General features: G+C 43.4%; 1 protein-coding gene across 3 annotated transcripts in view; it reads left to right on the top strand.

Moving 5' to 3' along the window:
• The window catches only part of RNF144B (ring finger protein 144B), a 95,657-nt gene that overhangs the window by 67,955 nt on the left and 7,247 nt on the right, over positions 1 to 20,455 (top strand). For all 3 annotated transcript variants that reach the window (XM_056331705.1, XM_056331703.1, XM_056331704.1), the window contains exons 3-7: positions 2,228 to 2,332; positions 10,582 to 10,642; positions 16,538 to 16,742; positions 17,927 to 18,071; positions 20,188 to 20,277. In XM_056331705.1, the coding sequence (XP_056187680.1) occupies positions 2,228 to 2,332; positions 10,582 to 10,642; positions 16,538 to 16,742; positions 17,927 to 18,071; positions 20,188 to 20,277 (606 nt within the window). The remainder of the gene's footprint in view (positions 1 to 2,227; positions 2,333 to 10,581; positions 10,643 to 16,537; positions 16,743 to 17,926; positions 18,072 to 20,187; positions 20,278 to 20,455) is intronic.

Raw genomic sequence — 20,455 nt, forward strand, 5'->3', positions numbered from 1 at the left:
GCACAGGGAGCCACCCTGGGCTCTGGGGACTCTTTTTTTGGCTTTCTCTGTGTCAGCTGCTGCCGCTGCCCATGGTGGCAGCAGATGCGGTCAGGGCCCCAGCAGCCTGTCTGTCGGGTACCAGCTCCCAGGAGTCACCGTGGTTGTGTACCTGCTTCTGCTTCTGCGCTGTGGGGCTGTGTGTGCTAGTGGGGAACTGACCTGGTGGTTAAACTGACCTTTTATAAGCACTGTGCCTAGATGCCTTTGAGGGAGTTGGGTGAAGAGATGGGACAGGGCACTGAGACTGCTGTTGAATAATAAAAGAATAGCTCCTTGGTTAAATCTGGGCTCATATTCTCTAGGGAGCTAATACTGCCTTTGGTTACTGACATGATTTCTGTTCTGCTCTTCACCTGTGAGTATCTCTCTCACCTCCCACATGCTACTTGCACCATCAATTCCTTACAGCCTCCTCTGCTGCTTTCTTATAGGGGTGCATGCTGAATCTGAACCCATTAGTGCTTAATGAGCTAGATATTTAAAGCTTTACCGTTTAGGTTATACCCCTATGTTCTTCTAAATGAATATGCTTCAAATATTTACAGATCAAGAGTAAGCTCATTTAAAATGCCACAAAGTTAAGCTGATTGTACTTGCTTGAACTAATACCTCTGTACAGTTCGTCAGAATTAACCAAAACTTGTGGATGTGGACATTTCAGTGGAGAGACAGGCAGAATAAAAAGGAAACCTCATTTCCATTTGTAAAAGTCCTAATTATCCTGACATTTAAGAGGGTACCAGTTTTCCAGTAAAAATACAAATGAGGAAATCTCTTTAATCTGAGCACAATATGCAAGGCCTTCTCAGAACAGTCCAAACTAACACAGACTTGAATGTTAAATGCCTGTAAGTACTGGAAAAACTGTTTGTGGAGCGGCCCGGGGCTGTCCCAGAGCTGATGCTCTGGAAGGCTGGGGTTTCCGCACAACCCACCTAGCAGCTTTTGAACTCAGTGCCTGTTCTGAAAGTTGGCAGACACACAGAGGTCTCAGAGACCTTACACTTTGATATATTTCTTGAAATCTGATGGGGCAGTAAGGGCAGAAGCCAGCAGTACTGAGGAGGAGGACAGGAGGTTTATCACATGGGCATAAAATACAAATCTGTAGGGAACAAAGCTGAATTAGTCCTGCTGCTTGTAAAATATGTTGGGTTTTATTTACAATGAGCTATGCAAGCTGATACCAGAATCTGCCAGAAGTCCATGTTTTGTTATTTTGTCAACAGTGATTTGCAATTTACTGTAAGCTTTGTCACTATTTTGAGGAGACTTGCTTGTTTTTGATTTAGAAGTGACTCGCTCACTTAGGTGTGCAGTTTGGAGAGACAGTTCAAGTACTGTTCTTTGGTCCATTGCACCAGTTTTGTGCCATGATTTTATTGAAGATTCCATAATATGTGTCAAAAAGGCAAGCTGAATATATTTGAAACTGGTTTGCCCAGTAAGATGTGGGGAGAACAGAGGGATATTTTCCTTGGAGGGGGGAGGGCAGTCATTTTTGTGTAATGGAGCAATTTGGAAACGTTCATAAGGCAGCCTCCATGCTGGGAATGGATTTGAACTCCTGCTCGATAGACTACAGGCTGATGATAGATCATGGTAAACCATGGAAATTACCTGATCTGGGGGTGGGTGGGGGCAGAGCTTGGGGGGAGGGAAGAACGGATAGCTGCACATCTTCTAGTGTTATAAAACTGCCTAACTGGGTTATAAACCCCCTTCCCCTTTTTTGCAGCTGAGAACAGTAGTCTCTTTCTTGTAAATGAGGTCTCCTACGATGGAGGCTGCTGGCTAAGAGTCTGAATGAAGAACACAGGAGGAAGGACAAAAGAGTGAAGCCTGTTTAATTAGGATGAGAGGTACTCCCCCCGCTAAAGCCTCCAATCCCAGTTTAGCAGAGCGTAGGGGTTGTTAGCGCTGAAAGGTCTGACTTGCTGACTTGGGTAAGCGCAATGCTCGGCAGATGAAGTCATGCATAATTAATTGTTCTTTGTTGCATTCTTTCCAGTGTAATGACTGGTAGTGCTCACACTTATAATAATTGATGTTTTCTGTGTGCTGGATCTTCAGGACAGCCAATTAAGGCAGCGGAGGTGGTAGCTGTGCAGCATCTCTAGCATCTGTGTGTTACCAGCATGTGGGCTATAACTTTTTTTTCTCTCTTTTCTTTACTTATTTCTAGTGTCTAAAACAGTACATGCAGCTGGCAATTCAAGAAGGTTGTGGTTCTCCTATCACGTGCCCAGACATGGTATGCTTGAACCATGGGACCCTCCAAGAAGCAGAGGTATCAACATGTTTTTCTTTCTTTCTCTCTCTCTCTTTTTTTTTTTTTTTTTTACATAAACTCCCCTAAACTTCTTTATCTACATAATAAATGTGATCATACATTTTTCCTCCCTTTAATTACATTTAATGAGCTTTTGGCAAGAAGCCTGACTGACAAGAGGAGCTATAAACAAACATGTTTTTCAAGGGTTTTGCTCCTTTCCCCCTCTCTCTGTGCCTTGAGGAAAGGCTTACTTGGCATCCAGACAACCTCTGAATTACTCATGCAGGTGACTTAACCAGAATACCCTGTATCCCAGAATTGCTGAGCCTCCATTAGCACTGTCAGTTAAATCAGATTTGATTTGACGGCAAAACCTGAAATCTTTGTGCCTCTCAACTCAAGAGCAAAAGCTCAGACTGATGGTATGCGAGGCCAGAGTCTCTTTGTGTATGTTTGTTTTAGGCTACAACAAATGATTTGCAGTCCAGCAGGCAAGACTCGTATAGTTATATGGAAAGAAAGGTATATGCACAGCACTGGGTGGAAGTAGGTCTTAAGAGACAGGAAAAGTGTCTTCATTCCCAAGGCAGATACGGGAGAGCTGGAGAGCTCAGAAGCTAAATAAGGTTTAGGCAGAGCTGTTGGCACATCTGGCATGTGCACGATCTCCCAGAGTAACTGGAAGGTGAAGTTTGAATGTTGGAAGCAGAGAAACTGGAGGGAAACCGTGCTCCTCAGACCTTCTTGCATTGCTTGGGACAACAGCATTCAAGGGGGCTGTAGGTGGCCCCTGCCAGGCTGCCTGGTGGCCTCCCAGCGATGCTCGAGCAGCCTCCTGCCTGACTTAGGGCTGGTGTAAAGTTTCTGAATTGGGCTTTAGCATCCACCCCATGGCATGGGGAAGAGCTGTTGGCAGTGTGGCTGGAACCCTCGTAAGGGCCAGCTGTTCTGTGCATCTAGAAGGTGATGGAAAACTGTGGGCACATCTGATGCTGCCCTGCGGCGGTTCTTGCTTGCTTGCTTTGTGAGCCAGGTAGACCCATGCTGGGCCTAGGAACACAAGCAGGAAAAAAAAACCAAACGAGGATAAAAAGGTGCTTTAGGGGTTTTGGCTGGTTTTGGGCATTCTCTCTGCATTTGTTTGCAGGGACAAAATCAAGGAGAATCAGATCTCCATCTCTGAAATGGAGAAAAGCAGCTTATCTTCTGGGTTCCCTGGAGCCCTATGTATACAGAAGACGTTACTGTGGTAGAAGTATATAATCCTATTCAGAAGTGATCAGTGGCAATGCAATTCCCAATACTAAAAATGCCTCTTTCTCCCCCGAAAATTCAGCATCTCTTCTGCAGCATACATTTGAAATGCCCTGCTTGGCTGGATCAGGGCCTGGGAGTTGCAGCAGGCATGTGGTGAAGCTTTTCTTTGGCTGAGTCTAGCTATTGTGGAAAGTAGCCAACTGTTCCCCTTCCTTCCTTCTGCATAGATACAGAGAGGGTGTAGGAATGTCCCTCACACCCATTGCTCCAGAGTGAAGGCAACTAACTTTTATTGCAAATGCATTTTTAAAAGAAAATTAACAAATGGTAGTGAGAAATCTGCTCCGTTAAGCTAGGGTTATGATGCTATAGGAATTATAGAGACATATTTCCCCTTATTAAAGCAGGACACTCCAGGGCACATATTAATGGATGATTAGCTTAATCCTTGGGTGTTTTTTGGGCTGAAGGCAGAATGACTAAACAGCCCAAATGTGCATTAGTGTCCCATGGATGAATGAATGTTCTGACACTCCCTTTCAGCAATGCGCTTGAAATACAGACCTTCCGCTTGAAAAGCAAACAGGCCCTCCAACCTAGTGAAAATGAACTGTTTATGTATTTTACCAAATACCTATTTTTTTTTTTAAGGAAGAAAACCCAATAACCCCCCAGGAACAATAGAAAGAATAGACTGTCTCTGTTGATAATCTGAAAAATTAGCATGTAACCTACATATCATGTATGAGCACTCTGGATTCTGTTTTCTTCTCTGTAAAGGCTGTTCCATATGAAAATGTGGCCTTTAAAAGCGATTACTTAAAAAAAAGAACCCTATTCAGATAGCGGAGAATGTGCCTAAATATGGCTATTGTTTGGCATGGAAGTACTATTTAGAATTATGGCTTATTCATTACACAGTTTGGAGCTCCTGGTATAAAAGTTTGAGCTTTCTCATCTCTGGAGGGTCTGGGTGGTCTCTGGCTTCTGGCAGGAAAAGGTTCCTCACCAAGACAGTCCATGAGGAATGACGTGTTGCCTATATTGGGGGGGTGGGTTGGGGGGATTGGTCTTTTTCCCCACCCCTGGGTTAGCATCAGGGTTTTGAAAAAGTGTATTTTTCATGTCATGTCCATTTCAGACTGCAGTGACTGATGTTTACCAGGTACCTTTACAGTTTGCAGAAAAAATCAGCAGTTCAAACTGTCTTTCTCATGGACGTGGTGTTAAATTGGTTCCTATACTTTGGGTTAGATTCTGTCTAATTATGTAAGCGAACGTGGTTGTTTTGTTTGCTTTTAAAATGCCTTTTGCCCTAGCCTGCACAAGGGAGATAAGGGGAATCTAGGCACAATTTGAAGTAAAGGAAAGCCTTTCCATTGACGTCAGTGCATTTTGGATTGAGCCCTCTTCAATAAGGTACCTGAACACTTACTAACAAAGCTTATAGGCAATTTCTAACACTAATGCACTATGAAGATTCCTCTGCTTCCCTCACTCAAGATCCTTGTTCAAGGCGCGTAACATTTCTTCAGTGCTTTCCAGTGACCTGTTTGTCTTCATTGTGAATTAAGTCTGTTTTCTCAGTAAAATTCTTCAGAGTTTATCTAGCTTGGTACTAAATTGCTGAGCTTTTCACAGCCCTTGCCTTGATTCTGAGACATGTGCTCCTTGTGCTGCTTTTGGAAGGTGGAGGGGGACAAAAACTGGTGAACATTTTAAACAGGTAATAGATTTTCTTCTTGTATGGCTCATGGAGAAATGAGCAAGTGTGAACAGTAGGAATGTGTCTTTCTGAAACAGTTGAATGTTTCATCAGTGTTCAGGGAGTAAACTGCTTATTCACAGCGTACAGGAGAAGCCGGGAGTGAAGGCTTTACTTTTGTTCTTTGTGTCCCTCTGGGCCTCAGAAGAAAATGTTCCAGGGTTTATGTTTAAAAAAATTAAAAATGAAAGTCATTTGAACTAGACAATTGAACTCTTTAGTACTTTGAAAATGTGTTTTCTGAAACCCTTCTGTTTGGTTTTGTTGTTGATTTGTTTTTTTGTTTTACTTTAACAAAATCTAGTTGAAACTGGTATGTTTCCCAGTAGGTTTTTTGTTTTGACAAATAGTACATTCAAACAGAAGGAATTGTTCCACTAGAGTGCTTGAAATCAAGTGCGACCCTAGGTCATATCTTGACCTGTTACATCAAGATAGGAGCTGCTTGTAGTATAGCTGCTGCTAAGCAGAAATAAATGGGTGTTGGTGGTGGGAAGGCAATGGTTTTGGCTACAGACTCAGTTTCAAATAGCTGGCTACACAGAAATAAAGGAAAGTTAAAAAGCAATCTTGTTAAACAAGATGTTATCCTTTCATGCTCTAATAGTACAATAAACAAAGATGATTTGGATTCCTTCCTGGAGGCAGAAGGTAGCAGGAACATCTTACGTTAATGCAGTTCTGTTTGACTGTGCAGACTTCTTCTATCTAGAATATTCCTGTCTCTCTTGGGAATTTGCTGCATTGATTTAATTGGACCAATTCATACCCCTGATCTAAAAAAGGGGTAATTTATCATGGTTTGAAATGGTTTTGCTTGGTGCAAATCCAATCACCAGTGTAAGCTATGAATTGGGGTCAGTCTCGGCTGTGCACAGGGGTTTCTAATGCAATGCTCGCTTGGATTACATCTAGGGGATCATGCTTTTCTATTTCTGAGTCCTGTATTGTTTTGAAGCTTGTAACATTGATGCCAATGATCCATTGATTTGGGTTAAAACCATGCAACAGGCAGTAAAGGAGGTACTGATTTGGGCTCTCCTTTTGCCTTTTACGTTTGGCAAGAATTACCCCTCTGCAGGCAGCGCAGATTCTCTTACTGCCCCTCTGTCTGTGTAAATCCATCACCCACACCAGTGCTAACCTGACAGGGTCGTCAGCACTTTGTAAAGCGATGCTGAAATGGGACAGTGACCCAAATCTTAGAATTCTTAATTGCATTGTATTCCATACGTAGCTGAACAGAAATCCCATTGGGAGTTGGTTTAAAGTACTGGTTTTATTTTTAATTTCAAAATTGGTTTACATTTTGATAGGGGTGATTGAAAGGGTAAAATGAGGAGGAAGGTGAGAAAATGTTGCAGGCTGACCTATCTTTTTCAGAGTCAACAATAAAATTTTTCATCTTCTTCTTTACTCATTTTTAAATAAATCCAAGGGGAGCAAAAGAGAGAGACTTAATTTTGGTTTTATTTGTCACTAAATAAGAGAAGAGCTTCTTAAAGGAGAAAATTAATAATTTAATATTTCATGATGAGTCTAATGAGCATGGTAGCTGGTGAAGAAAAGTGTGGGTGTCATTTCTAACAATAAAGAGGCTGAACTCCTATACCTCTTTCAAAAGCAAACACAGCCCAAGTTAAAACTATTTTTCAGTCCTTGCAAAACTGGACGACACCTCTGGGAGTGGGACCTGCGCAGAGGTGGGCAATGCAGCCCTTTTGCAAACAACCAGTGCAGGATCTGCACCTGCTGCGTATCTGCAAAGCGAGGAAGGGAGAAGCCCTTGTCCTGGTGAACTGCCCCGGCATTACCGAGGTTTGATTCATATGGGTGTGAAAGGAAGTAAGATCTATTCAGTTTTCTTGATTGCCTCCTTGCATCTCTCTTGAAAGCCTGAGAATAGGTGGAGTAGTGATTTTCCCTTTCCACTGTGGTAGCCAGGGTTTAAAAACAGGGGAGTTGTTCTGCCTTGGCTCCTGGTTACTGCTCTGCCTGGGCAGCAGGGAACAGTCTGCCCCTGTGTAAACTGAACCCAATTATTTCAAACTCTTTCATTTTTGCTTCCTTTGCTCTTTTGTCTCGCACAGTAACAGAGCTCCCGGTTATCATACCACGCCGGGCAGCTTTGTTGGGCACTTGGCAAGGATCCACCTGGAGCCTTTTGTGGTAGTGACCCTTCAAAACTTTGCTTCTTTTCCATGGATATTTTTACTTTGGGTGAAAGCTGCAGTTCTTAGCAAGAGGTCTTGCGCGATTTGTGCTCTATAACAAGAGTATTGCAACTGCAGCTATTGCTTACAAGGTATAGAAACCCAGAAAACTTATTCAACTTGCAGCAGTCTGGTAAGTCTCAAGTCAACATCTTTTCAGGAGAAAGCCCTTGCCTCTCATTATCTTCTTAGGTTTTTATTGTAACCTTAACCCAGTGTTAAAAAAAAACCAAAACAACCAAAACTTGTCCTGTGGCATTTCTCGCTGCACTGAATGCTTTCATAGCTAGAATAAGGGAAGTCTGCTTTCTGACATGCTCATGGCCTCTCTCGTTTGGCTGTTTGCCCTCTGCCGGGTGGCTGGTTTGCTCCCTCTGCAGATCTCCATCCTCATCCCACCCGGCGGGGTGTGCGGCTGGGCAGGAGAGGTGCTCTGGGTGGGCTCCCGGCTGCGGCTGGGCAAGTTGTCTGAAGATGAACGCTGAGACTGATGCCAAGTAGGAGGAGATAAAACACCTAATCCCCTTACCATGCTAACAGCTGTCCTCAATTAAACCTAAATGAGATTAAAAGTTCACGGAGGAAAGGATTTGCTGTTCTGGGCGGGGGGAGCGATCTGATACTCGCGTTTCATTTTTTTTCCATTGAGTTTGCACGGACAGTTTTGATGTGGCAGTGAATTCAGGCAGCAGCAGGTTGTGCATTCCTTTGCTCGTGCCTAAAGATCCTAAATCTGTGGGAGGCTTCGGCTCAGCACCCCTCAGGTTGACCTCCGTGTGGGTCCTACCAGGAGCTGGTCTTTCCAAGCCTGGAGGAGTCAGTGGCAGAGGGGATGGGCTGTATGGGTTCGACGCTTGGAGCTGCGTGGAGGGAGGGGGCAGCTGAGCTGTGACGAGGGTACGTAGGAAGAGGAGTGGGGCTGGGTGAGACCCATGGGGAAGGCTGGCATGGTAAGACCAGGTTTTCAGTAGGAGAGAGGGAAGCTTTCAGCCCTGGCTCTGCTTCCTATTGAAATCTGCAATAAAACTCCTAACTCAGCTCCCACTGTAATCAAAAAGGCCGAGTTTTAATACATGGGAAATTCTGGGCTCAATAGAACTGCTCTTGAAAAACTGTTTGTTAAAAGGAAAAGCAAGCACAGAAAGACCCCAGACAACTAAACAATTAATTCAAGTGGCTCTTACAGCATTGAGACTCGCTGTTTTAATTTAGTTGTAATGAAGGAAAATTTAAAGTAGTTGCCAGTGCTCATCCAGCTAGAGAAAAGCAGATGACTCTTGTTTTCCAAAGTCTATTTAGATTTGAAGCTGCCCTGGGGAGGAGTGGGCAATACTGAAACGATGTCTCTTGTGGGCTGTATATGGCTTTGTTGGTTGGCTTCATTCTTTGCTGAAGCTGCTGAACTTCACTCTTTTTTCCCTGTTGGATTAAGTTACTATTTGTTTTCCAAGAGTGTTTCGGCTGACTTCTGATGAACAGGTGAAGAGGTTCCCAGGAAGCTCTCTCCATCTTATGGCCATATTAATGTAACATCGTTTAGCCATGCAAATACTTTCATATTAAAAATAGTTTACACCCTGACTTCAGAAACTGAATGAGCACAGTACTTACATCCAGGGCTGACTTACTAGACTAACAACATGCTTGGTAAAGATTTTTTGGTGTTTCTCATTTTGATATTAAATCCTTTGATTTCTTCAACTATAAGTCTTTTAAGAATCTTTGAACACTGAAATCTTGATGTCTGTTCAATTATTTTTTGTATGATATTGATTTAGGTCAAATAAATGATCCAGATATTTGCTTCAAAATGCAATTTTATTTCCAAGTGAATGCAGATCTTAATGAAGCAATTTCATATTTTATAATATACAAACGGATGTATTCTTTTCTTTTTCCCATCTACAAAAGCAAATATATTCACAGCGTGATACTGAATATATATTGAATATTTTTGGCTTCGTATTTCTTCTCATGGGTGCTGTGTCCCACAACCCAGAAGTACAGCAAGGGCCAGCGTCCACTTCACAGAGGGCAAAACTTTGCTTTTACAGTAATCTGAAGGGCTGGGGTGGGATCCTGGATGTGAGGGTTGAGCGCCCTTCACTTTGAAGTAGTCAGTTCTACACTGTTCCGCCGTACTTCAAATGATCAAGTCTTAGTATAAGTCTATGTTTATTTTCAATAAAAGAGAATGACATTTTCAGTGCTGGTGCAATATTACGAATGGATCAGGGAAAGAGAATGATCTCAGATTCTGAGTCCAACAAACATGTGGCTCCTGAAGTTTCTTTTGAACCTCTCCTTACCCTGTATGCAGGTTTGCTTATTAGTTTTAAATAGGGTACTTGGTTTTCTGTTTTCTGTTAATTGGAGATTAGAGCATTTAGCCTTGTAGACTGCTAGTTTAATTATGATAATGTGTAAAATGTATAACAAAGGCTGTTTGTCTATGCCAACTAGATTTGTTAACTTCAGTCCAGTTCCCAGTGGGCTGGAGCATGTCTAAGGCAAATTCCAACAGCAGTGGCGTTAACTGTCTCAGCTCAAAACCCATGAAGTGGATAAAAAATGGAAACCAGACTAGCTTTTCAATTCCTGAGAGCTAAGTGACCCCTGCCATTAAAACTGGGAGACATGAATGAGGAACCATTCATCTGAGTGAGCAGTATTGTGCATGAACAACACGCTGCAGTCTCCAAGGCTGGCAAGCCGTCACCCTTCGTTACATTAAACCAACATGAAGGAAAACTGAGAAGCCTGTAGTAAATACAGAATCCATAGAGAAGGCTTTCCTGTGCATGGTAGGAAAGATGTGGGCTGTGTGGCTGAAATAGGAGAGGTCAAGAACTGTAAGTTTTGGAGAAGGAAATCAAGGTACAGAGGCACACAGTGGTGTTTTCCAAGTAGGAAAAGAAGATGGATTTGAGAGCCAGCTGAGAAGGGCAGGCATGTAGAACTTATGCTTATTAAATTTTTTCAAGTCGGTGTTTCTAATGCTCTTTCTGTGTGTTTGTTTCTCATTTCAGATTGCCTGTTTGGTGCCTGTTGACCAGTTTCAATTATACAAGAGGCTGAAGTTTGAGCGAGGTACAAACCTTTTGATTTCTATTACCTTCCTTTTTAAAGTCTCAGTGGAGGCAGCAGTATTACATGCTGCAAAGACAAAGACTGTTGGGTGAGTTAAGGAAGAGACAGAGAAGATGTCTTCATTTTGAAATAGTTTAAGAGCAATCACTACGTCTGACTGTGCTCCATAGACAGATTGGAAATTATTTCAGTCTAGCAGAGTCAACAGAGTGGCATCTTACTGAAATACCATGGTTTTCCTCAGGCTTGTGGGCAGCACTTTCAGATTGCATTGCCTGAGGCTCCATCGTTCTTCCCGCAGCATGCTCACTCTGGGTCCTTGGGGGGTGGTTGTACTGGTAGAACTAAACAAGGTGCTAGAGGCTGGTGCAGGGCACACATGGTCCTTTCGTACATCCTCAGGGTTCTTCAGAACTTCTGGGGGAGACAGACCCTGCAGTGTGATGAGGATTTTTACAAACATTCCTGCAGGAGGGCTTTTCTTATGTAGAAGCCTCATGAGTATTCATCTAGTATATTTGTTTTTTCCTGAGTGGTAATCGGACCCCTTGTTACTGAGTAAGGGCTATTTGTAAATAAGTTTGAAACTGAAGGTCTTACTGGGGCCAAGCTTTCCTATGCCAGAGGTCAGCCTTGTGCTTCAGGAGACGGTTCTTTGCTGAAGTTGAAGAAGAAAGGTGCTAGTCAGAAAGATGAGGTCCCATGTTGCGACGGAGGGAAGACACAGTCGCTCAATATGAGTGATCAGCAGACTTCGTTTATTGTCTCTTACAGTCACCTTTTATGCCTTCTTATAATTAGCTCATACATATTACAAAAGTTAAGCTCATTATTGGTTAGTTGCCTAAATACCAAGCCCGCCCCTAGTTTCTCTTCTGTAGTTTTCTGTTCCCACCTGCAACATTCTTTTCCCACCGAAATCTTCCTCTTACTGTGTAACAAGGACAGCCAAAGACAGTGTATTTTGCTTTACTTCAGATAAGCTGAGAGCGATGTGCATTTTTGTCCAGCCAGCTGGACTATGTCTATGTGACCCTTTTCAGCTAGCCAGTTATCCACAGTCCCATGCTGGTTTGAAAGACTGACACCAACTTGAAAGTCTCACCTGGAAGTTACAGCGTTTTTCAAAGAAGTTACTCCGTGGTAGTTTGCAGGGTAAAGTATCTAGGGCTGATCTGCCCTGACTGCCTGTTTTCAAACTTTCCTTGAAAGCCTGTATTTGTGTTCCTGCTTTGCATACATGCTTAGATGCGTATGGATTGGGAATGTGTATGAAAATGCAGAAATTCACAGAAGTTAGGCACAGTAACGCACTTGAAAAGATGGTCAGATAGAAGAATATATGGGTTTTTTTACAGAGTCTCCTCTGGCATGAGTCGCAGTGAGTGACCACAAAGTACAAAACCTGCAAAATGACGATACCCACGTATGCCCCAAGTTCATGGGCAGGTGTAGATTGTAACTATGATTTGCAGGCACTCAGGCAAAATACATTAAAAAAATAATCCCAAATCCTGCTTTCATTTTTTATTTCTATCTCCTATTTTCCCTTCTTCCTGTTTATCCTTAGGAAGTCGCTCCTGCTCAAAAGCCAAGCAGTGGCTTGTCTACAGCCCTAGACAGTGGAAATCAGAGATTGTTAAATCACCATATTAAAGGGTTAAAAAAGAGAGACATTCTTGCAATACATTAGTCTGTTTTGTGTAAAACCTTTTTTCAACTGAAGACTGTGAAACTAATGATTTCCTGGTATCTCTTCCTCTATAACTAGCCAAGGCTGAACTCCTGATCTTTTGTCCAACTCCCTGTTACATCTCCTTTTTTTTTTTTTAATACTGCCTCCCACACACAGAAGCCTGAAATTTACCTATTTTTTTAAATCCTCCCTCCCTTTTCTTTCTTACCTAAGTCTGACTGATCCTCCTCCACCATTAACTCCATTAAGTTTCTAAGGTCTGTCCTTTCTCCTTTATGATGAGTAAAACTGGCACCCAAGCGGCGGTTTAAGCATAGCCTTTTGGCCTTGCCTACTGGGCCCACCATTAAATCCAGCTTACTGATGCCTGGGGACAACGATTCCTTCTAACTAAAGCTCTGACCTGGACACCAGCACTAATCCCAGCCCCAGCCAAGACCTTTTGCTTTTCCTGGATTTAGCACAGCCCCCAGGGCTGACCTTTATGGACTCATCCGTTGGACTTGGCTTATCAGCTTCTGCTGGCCCGAAGCCGTCTTCTGAGATGTGACCCTACCCTGGCAGAGCCTGCCTGCCCTGCCCAACACCAATGCTGGCCTGACAGCGTTTTTCTGAAATGAGTAATAAACCTTGCTGGTGGCACCTGCTGGGGCCGAATTCTGACCTGGGATCTGCCCAGGGACCCCCAGCAGTCAAGTGCGGTGGAAAATCCAGGCTGCTACTGCCTAGCTCTGCCCTCTCCTCCACTAAAACGGGCAGGAACCAGGGTGTCCTTCCTGACTTTTGCTCAGCTCAACAAAGCTCTTCATCCAAACCCTTCAGCTTCCTGGGCTTAGACCCTTCCTCTCTCAGCTTTGTTCTGTGAAGATATGGGCTCCTTGCTTCAGCACACGCTTGGCTTTACTAGAAATGCTAGAAATAAATAACCAGCTGCTTGGGTAACCTGAAAGACTTGTTCTTGCTCTGTAGTCTTTGCTGACCAGTCTTCAAGTGACTGGCAAAGTCAGTGCTTCTCACCTTTCCAGACTTTTTCCATCGTGAGGTGAATTTTGAGGAAAATTTTGAAAACCCAAAGAAGGACTTACACATCCAAAAGCTGTTTTCCCCACAACCTGCCCCCCCCCCCCCATCTGTGCTAGCTATTTTACTAAAATAGCTTTCCTTTCCATTTCCTTGGCTTTGTAAAAAAAATGGATAAATAATACTAGGTGAAAAAGTAGTGAGAAGTAACTGGCGTACAATTGTGTATCTATAGACACTCAGTATCTATAGACACTCAGTTTAATATGGAATGCTCTGAAAATACGCTGTTCTTTTGCAGGTTTTGTGTTCTTAGAATGCAAATGTTTCAGGCTTAAACCCAATCTTGCTTATATATCTAACTTCTCTGCATCCAGTCAGGACCTAGCCACAGAGCTTCCATTCAGCACATTGTAATAGAAGGAACAGCAATCGCTCTGTCTCTGGTTAGGATGGGGTTGACATGGTCATCAGAAGTAATGAAATAGAGGAATAGGATGTGGCTAGGACACATGCATTGTATTTCTATTTCTGTGACAGTTGCCCAATAGACCAAGTGGTAGATGGTGAGAACCTCCATTTTATGCCTGCCTGAAAAGTAATCCATTTTAAAAGGAGGTGTTCCTAATATTCTGTGAAAGGCATAGGCTCATCCTTTCATACCTCTCCTGAGCCATAACTTATCCTTTCTCCAAGGTGCTGGGTTTCCCCCATCTGTCTCGCACATTCCACCTGCTTGCTTGCATGTTTTGTGAAAGCTGCCCAGATCCCTGCCTGGTACTGGCAGTGTTTGGGAAGGCTTTCCTGACGGCGGAGCAAGGGTGGCTGAACTGGCTCTGGGAAACAAGGGAAAGGCGCAGGAGACAAATGGCCCTAACCAAAAAAAAAAAAAAAAAAAAAAAAAGTGGAGCAGCTTGTCAGAGCAATATGATAGCCTCTTTCCTTTTTTTGGCTGCTCCTTTTTTTAGTTTTTTCTGGTTTCACTTGTACTCCATGGTAAACCAAACAGTATGAGACAGCACGGATTGCAAAACACCATCTGTAGGTTCTTTGTAAGATGGACGAAGTGGAAGAGGAGGGAGTTTCATCTCATGCATTACATCTTGCTGCAACGCATTTACAAAACCCAATAAGATTTACAACCCAACTCCCTCCTCCCAATGATGTCAAAACCAGACATCCTGTCTTCCACCCCAAAACAGGATAGGAGAATTCAGGTTTCCAGAGTTGAGTGTGTTAAGCAGCTGTCTGCAGGAACTGCACTTCATCTCATTTTCACTTCTCTTTATCAACAGAAAGCATATAGAACCTACCGTGTGAAGACTTAAATGCAACAGCTGGTACTGGACCATGGTCTTACTTAGTCCAGAGTTTCTTTTAAAGAGACACCAAGGGAAGCTACAGGAATAATGATTTCTCAGTCAGAACACTACCTTTTAGAAGTGTATAAAAATGTAAAATGGCTGGTACTGCCCATCCATGTCTTTCTTTTCTTCCCACAAATGAAGCTGCAAAGTATTTTGTTCTGGCTTTCATTCAGTAGAAAGCAAAATGTTTGTTTGTTTTGGGGGGCAAAGGAAGCACGTGTAAGAGAGCAAGAGGAAAGACTGCAACTAGATCCATGACATGGCTGGAGATAGATGGTACAGGCATTTTGCTGGCAGTGCCTAAATTATAGATGACAACCTTTGCCGTGCATGTAGAAATTCTCCACATCTGTCAGAGCACCCTCACACAGACTTAAAATTGTGTACCTGTGTGTCCTGCAGCCAGCAGAGAGGATGATCGTCCTTACGTGGTTCCTCACTGGCAGTGTCCAGGACAACCGGGAGGGAGGGACAGCTTTAAACCAACTGGAAGTTTTCAAGGTGAACAGAGAGGTTTAGCATGTTGGAAACGAGCTGGGTTTCTAGTGCATGCTAGGTTGTGAGGTTCGTGGAGTGTCTTTCTCCCCAGGTGTTTGTGCCTGTCTTATCTAAATGCTTGAAAGCTGGGGGCAGAGTTTTACTGCTTGGAACACATTTCTAGTTGTGCAGTTTCTAGTTTCTGGGTACCTGGACACAGGTATCACTGTTTTTCATGCGGACTGGAGCATCTGCTAGATACTCATCCAGCAGCCCCCTTCACTGTGGGCTGCCAGCAGGCTCCTGTAGAGGAGCAGTGCAGACAGGGCAGTGTGTGGAGGAGGAAGTGCCTTCAACTGCTTCAGCAAAATTTGCCAGAGAACACGTCTGCAGCCCTTGTGAAACCTTTTGTTTCAAGTGGGACAGTCTTTTATCTGCTGGAGGGTACATTGCAATGGCTTTTGACGTCTCAGAGTCAAGGGGTTCTACCTGTTTCTGAGATATCCCCTCCATCTGTCTGTTGTCAGTGGTGGTACCAGAGGGCTCCCAGGGCAGGAGGAGAGGCAGGTAGCTCCTGCGGGCACGGCAGCCCTTTGCTGCGGAGGGAGGCTCTGCAGGGTGGGACTGTTGAAGGCCCATAGGCTTGAGTGGCACAAAGCGTGCACACCATGGGCACCCCTGGCAGTGAACGTGCTTCAGCTGGGTTGCTGGTCCACGTCCAAATTCCTTGAATAAAGGTTGGGGAGCGAGAGAAAGAATATTTATCATGCTCTGCCATGTGGTGATTTCTGTGTAACTCGATGTCTCCACCCTGAAACTTCACCTTGACTATTGTTGTAATCTGATACTTGACAAATAGTGGTCATACAATAAAGTGAGTATTAATTGGAGTATGTAGATAGAGGGGAGGAAATAAAGCATGGAAAGTGACTAGATATTAATTTAACAACAGTCCTTCTGCTATTTCCATGAAAGATACTGCATGGCTTGCACATGTGAAAGACGTGGAATGGCCTAATGTCACAAAACACACGTGCTTCTCAGCAAGCAGCAGTTATGTTCATTTTTTGTACCTCCCCATAAAGGCAAAGAATACGTCCTGTATATAGGTAATTGCCATTCTTGTGATGCTTCCAGTGCAGCTGCCTTAGCAGGGTGCAACTGCAGACCTGCCTAAAGAGGAGGAGGAGGCTCGACTGCCCATGAGTGTGGGTGCAGAAAGCTCTAATTTCCCCACCCACGTGCAGAGTCGGGTCATGTGTACCTAGACACGTGTCACTGGAATGAGAAGGTGACTCTATAAACAGTTGTGTTTCTCTCTCTGTTATGTTTCAGAAGTCCACTTGGACCCCCAGAGAACATGGTGCCCTGCAGCCAACTGCCAAACGGTGTGCCGCGTGGCACCGAGCGAGTCGGGAGCGCCGGTGCCGGTAGAGTGCCCAGCTTGCTGCCTGACGTTCTGCTCCGCTTGCAAGGAGGCATGGCACCCGCAGCGCCTGTGCCAGGAAATCCAAACTACTCCCGTACCGACCGAGCAGAGGTAAGAGGGGAACCCACGGAGGCCACGTGGCTTTTGGTTCTTTCTGGCGTGGGGTGCTAGCTCTGTGCCTCACATCAGTTTCTTGGAACGGCTTCCCTCTAGCTCCTTAGATGCATCTCTGGCACTGTCCCATCTCCCCTGGTGTTTCCTAAATATAATAAGATACCTAAATACCGGTCTAATTATTATTTTAAATGATACATTTTATTTTTTAATACTTAATACTCTTTGTGTCCTTCTCAAGCTTGGGTTGCCACTGACACTTCTGAAAGGTGTAGCCCTCCAGGACTTTGACTCTGCCTAAAGGCTTTGTTCATATGCTAGAATTATGACTTGTGCCCATGCAAAAAGTCCAATACACCGGTATTCTGGGATCTCAAACTTTGCTTATGCTGTGGTTAAGAAATCACCCCTGCTTAATATTTATAGACTCTCTGCATAGAGGACTTTTACCTGTTATGCAGAGTGGGTGTAAAATGTCCCATTTGGTGTGAGAAATCTGATTTATGTTCATTTTGCATAGGTGTAAACAACCGACAGATAAGGTTGAGTAAGGCGTTAATCTGCAGAAAGAAAGCAATTCTGTATTTAAATTATGTCATGTCTCTGGCCATCCAACTTTGTTTTCAGAATCAGATTGCATTCAGTCATGTGTGTTGAAAGTTTTCTATCATTTTTTTGCAAGAAGTGAAAGACTTAAAATCTAAGCCTTCTGCTTGCTAGAGACTTCATTGAATAGGAGTTGCTAAAGAGCTCTTGCTATAATTTTTCTTCTCCAGGTTTGATCTTTGGCTTTGCTGGAGTTTAAGGCTATTTTGTTCAGGCAAGGACAAGTATTATGAATTGCATAATCCAGTCCTGTTAAATGAATTGTGTAAGCTGTCTTACCAAGAGCTCATTTTTAGTGCTATAGGAGATAAATTTGTGGGTGTAGTGAGTGTTGGGTTTATGTAGCATAAAAGATCAAGGGAATGGAGTTTTACTCCTATGTGATACCGATAATCTTACACCTGGTAGCAGATGTACTTTATTGTATTGAATATTACAAAATTTACACATTGAGTGCATCAAGACAGCAAGATTAGATGCTCTGGAAAATCAGCAAAGTATACATCAGGCAGTGGACCTGAATATCAGCAGTAATTGCATTCACATTTCACTTTAATATTTCCTTACTCTTCTAGATCACTTATTGGAACAGAGATGGAGGCGCCAATTAAGCAGTGCCCAGTTTGTCGGGTCTATATTGAGCGAAATGAGGGCTGTGCTCAGATGATGTGCAAGAACTGCAAACACACGTTTTGCTGGTACTGTCTACAGAACTTGGATGTAAGTGCTGCAGAAAAATCACCTAGATAAAGGGTAACAGGGCTGGGGTTAGTCTGAGGCCCTGTATGAGCTCTTCATCAATTCATTGATGTCCTAGTGAGTGGCTTGGCTCAATTCAGCTTCTAACTTAATTTCTTTCTTCTTGTTTATCCAGTGCTTTTATTTATATTGATACCCTTTTTTCCATAAAGGGTCGTAGCCATGTCTGTGGGTCCTGTGCTAGTTCTTTGAGGGAAATGAGACAGACTGGTGGCTTTCTGGAGGTCTGTTCCAGCACTACCTTTCTCTGATTCCCTCTTCCAGTGCAGCAGCTAAAGATAGTTTGGTTGACAGCCAGGGAAATCAGTGTCTTCCACCTGCTCTGACTGCAAAGGTCACAGCCTGTCCAAAAAATGGTATGGTACTGGGGGAGGGGGGGTGTTTCACGGTAGGGTGCGTTAAGAGCTCATACGGATTAGGTCTCCTTCACTAGTCTGTCTGTAGTGCCGTGTTTGCTAGGGAAAATGGTCGCTTAGTAGGCTTGAGGATAAAAATGTTGGATTATGAACATGGATTACGAAGGTGCAGGTGGCTGGTTATTTCTTAGGGGATACCAACTAGTCTCAGCTCGTGCAGACTTTGAGTTTCCTGGCAGGATTAGGTTCAGATTACATGAAGCAATGTGCTCATGTATATGGCAGCTTCCTTCTTTGGTGCAGTCATCATTAGTAACTGTGGGAGTGCGAAAAGGACTTTGCCAGCACTTGAAATAAAATGCTAGATATTGCATGGCTTTTCTTCTTTTTTGTACTTCGTAGCCAGCGAACAATAAGATTTCCTCATTCTTCATCCTTCCTTTTCTCAGCATGCTAGAAAGGTTTCGCTTAGTGCTCTGCCCCATTCCATGTATGAGCATGCTTTTTCAACGTGAGCCTTGCAGCTTGCCCCAGAGTACATCCAGTACGCAGTGACTGCTTAACCCTGGGCTGAACTGGAAAACAGTCGGATTCTCACAGACACTGTGGATGTGCCCTTATCAAGTTTGTATCAGTTTAACAGGAGGAAGAAAAAAAAAAATGTAGTTGCATGATTCAAACGTAGTTTTTCTAAAAAAACTACAGGGTTACAGAAGCTGCAGGTTTAGGTGAAGTTAATACCTGCGGAGCCAAAGAGCGGGGCAGAAAAATGAAGAAGAAAGCAGCATCAGGTTGCAGCACAGCTGGCTAGGGAAGGGTAATGCAGGGAGTTAGTCATCTTCTGAAAAAAAAAAAGATAATGTAGTAAGTATTAATGGGAAAAGAGAAAGGAAACACTTTTTAAATTTTAAACTACTTGTAAAATTGGAACTACTTTTTCAATGTTCCTGTTAAGCCTAGGAAGAAAATTACTACAAGTCTAATTTTTTTTAGGTATCTCAGTTAGAGATGAAAAAGTTAGTTAAAGATAAAAAAGCAAGAACCCTGTTAAAAAAGTTAGTCTCATCCAGGACTTTGACTCTGCCTAAAGGCTTTGTTCACATGCTAGAATTATGACTTGTGCCCATGCAAAAAGTCCAATACATCGGTATTCTGGGATTTCAAACTTTGCTTATACTGTGGTTAAGAAATCACCCCTGCTTCATATTTATAGACTGTCTGCATAGAGGACTTTTACCTGTTATGCAGAGTGGGTGTAAAATGTCCCATTTGGTGTGAGAAATCCAATTTGTGTTCATTTTTGCATAGGGGTAAACAATTACACTGAAGTGTAGGGACAGCAGGAGAACAGAAGGTGGAAGTATCTCAGGAAGATGATCCCTCATACTGCTAGTTGTCAGAAGTATCTGTTGTTTACAGGCCCCTTTATTGTCGCCAAATTACAGACTGGGTACTTGTGCAATAGGTGCAGTGCATATGCTTGTGCTTTTTAGAAGTGGGGGAGGAAAGATGCTATGCAATGGCTCAGGTCCTGAACACACCACACTTCTTGAAACTGCAAGCAGCTTCTCTAAGTTATGATTTGGAAGACAGATGAACTTGTCTGCTGGCAGCTGGTAATTGTAAAGCAGTGTAAGGAAGGTTGTATTTCCAGTCCTGTCTTGAACCTCTCCCTGCAGTTGCTGTAACCTGCTCTTGCAGCTTCTCCTTTTGTTTTTCAGAATGATATCTTCCTACGACATTACGACAGAGGCCCTTGCAGAAACAAGCTGGGCCACTCGCGGGCTTCAGTGATGTGGAACAGAACACAGGTGCGTTTCTAGTCAGCTGAGCAGAGCTCTCACACATGCATGAAGCAATGAGATTTTACCCTTCAGTGAAGGACCAGGATGATTATTTTCATATTTTCAACTGGTTTTTGTGACCTGTGCTGTGCTTCTACATAAAGACACACATTTTATTTTACCAATTAGCTAAATACCTGTTTTT

The sequence above is a fragment of the Falco biarmicus genome, chromosome 3, assembly GCF_023638135.1.
Source record: "Falco biarmicus isolate bFalBia1 chromosome 3, bFalBia1.pri, whole genome shotgun sequence".
NCBI classification, from domain to species: Eukaryota; Metazoa; Chordata; class Aves; order Falconiformes; family Falconidae; genus Falco; species Falco biarmicus.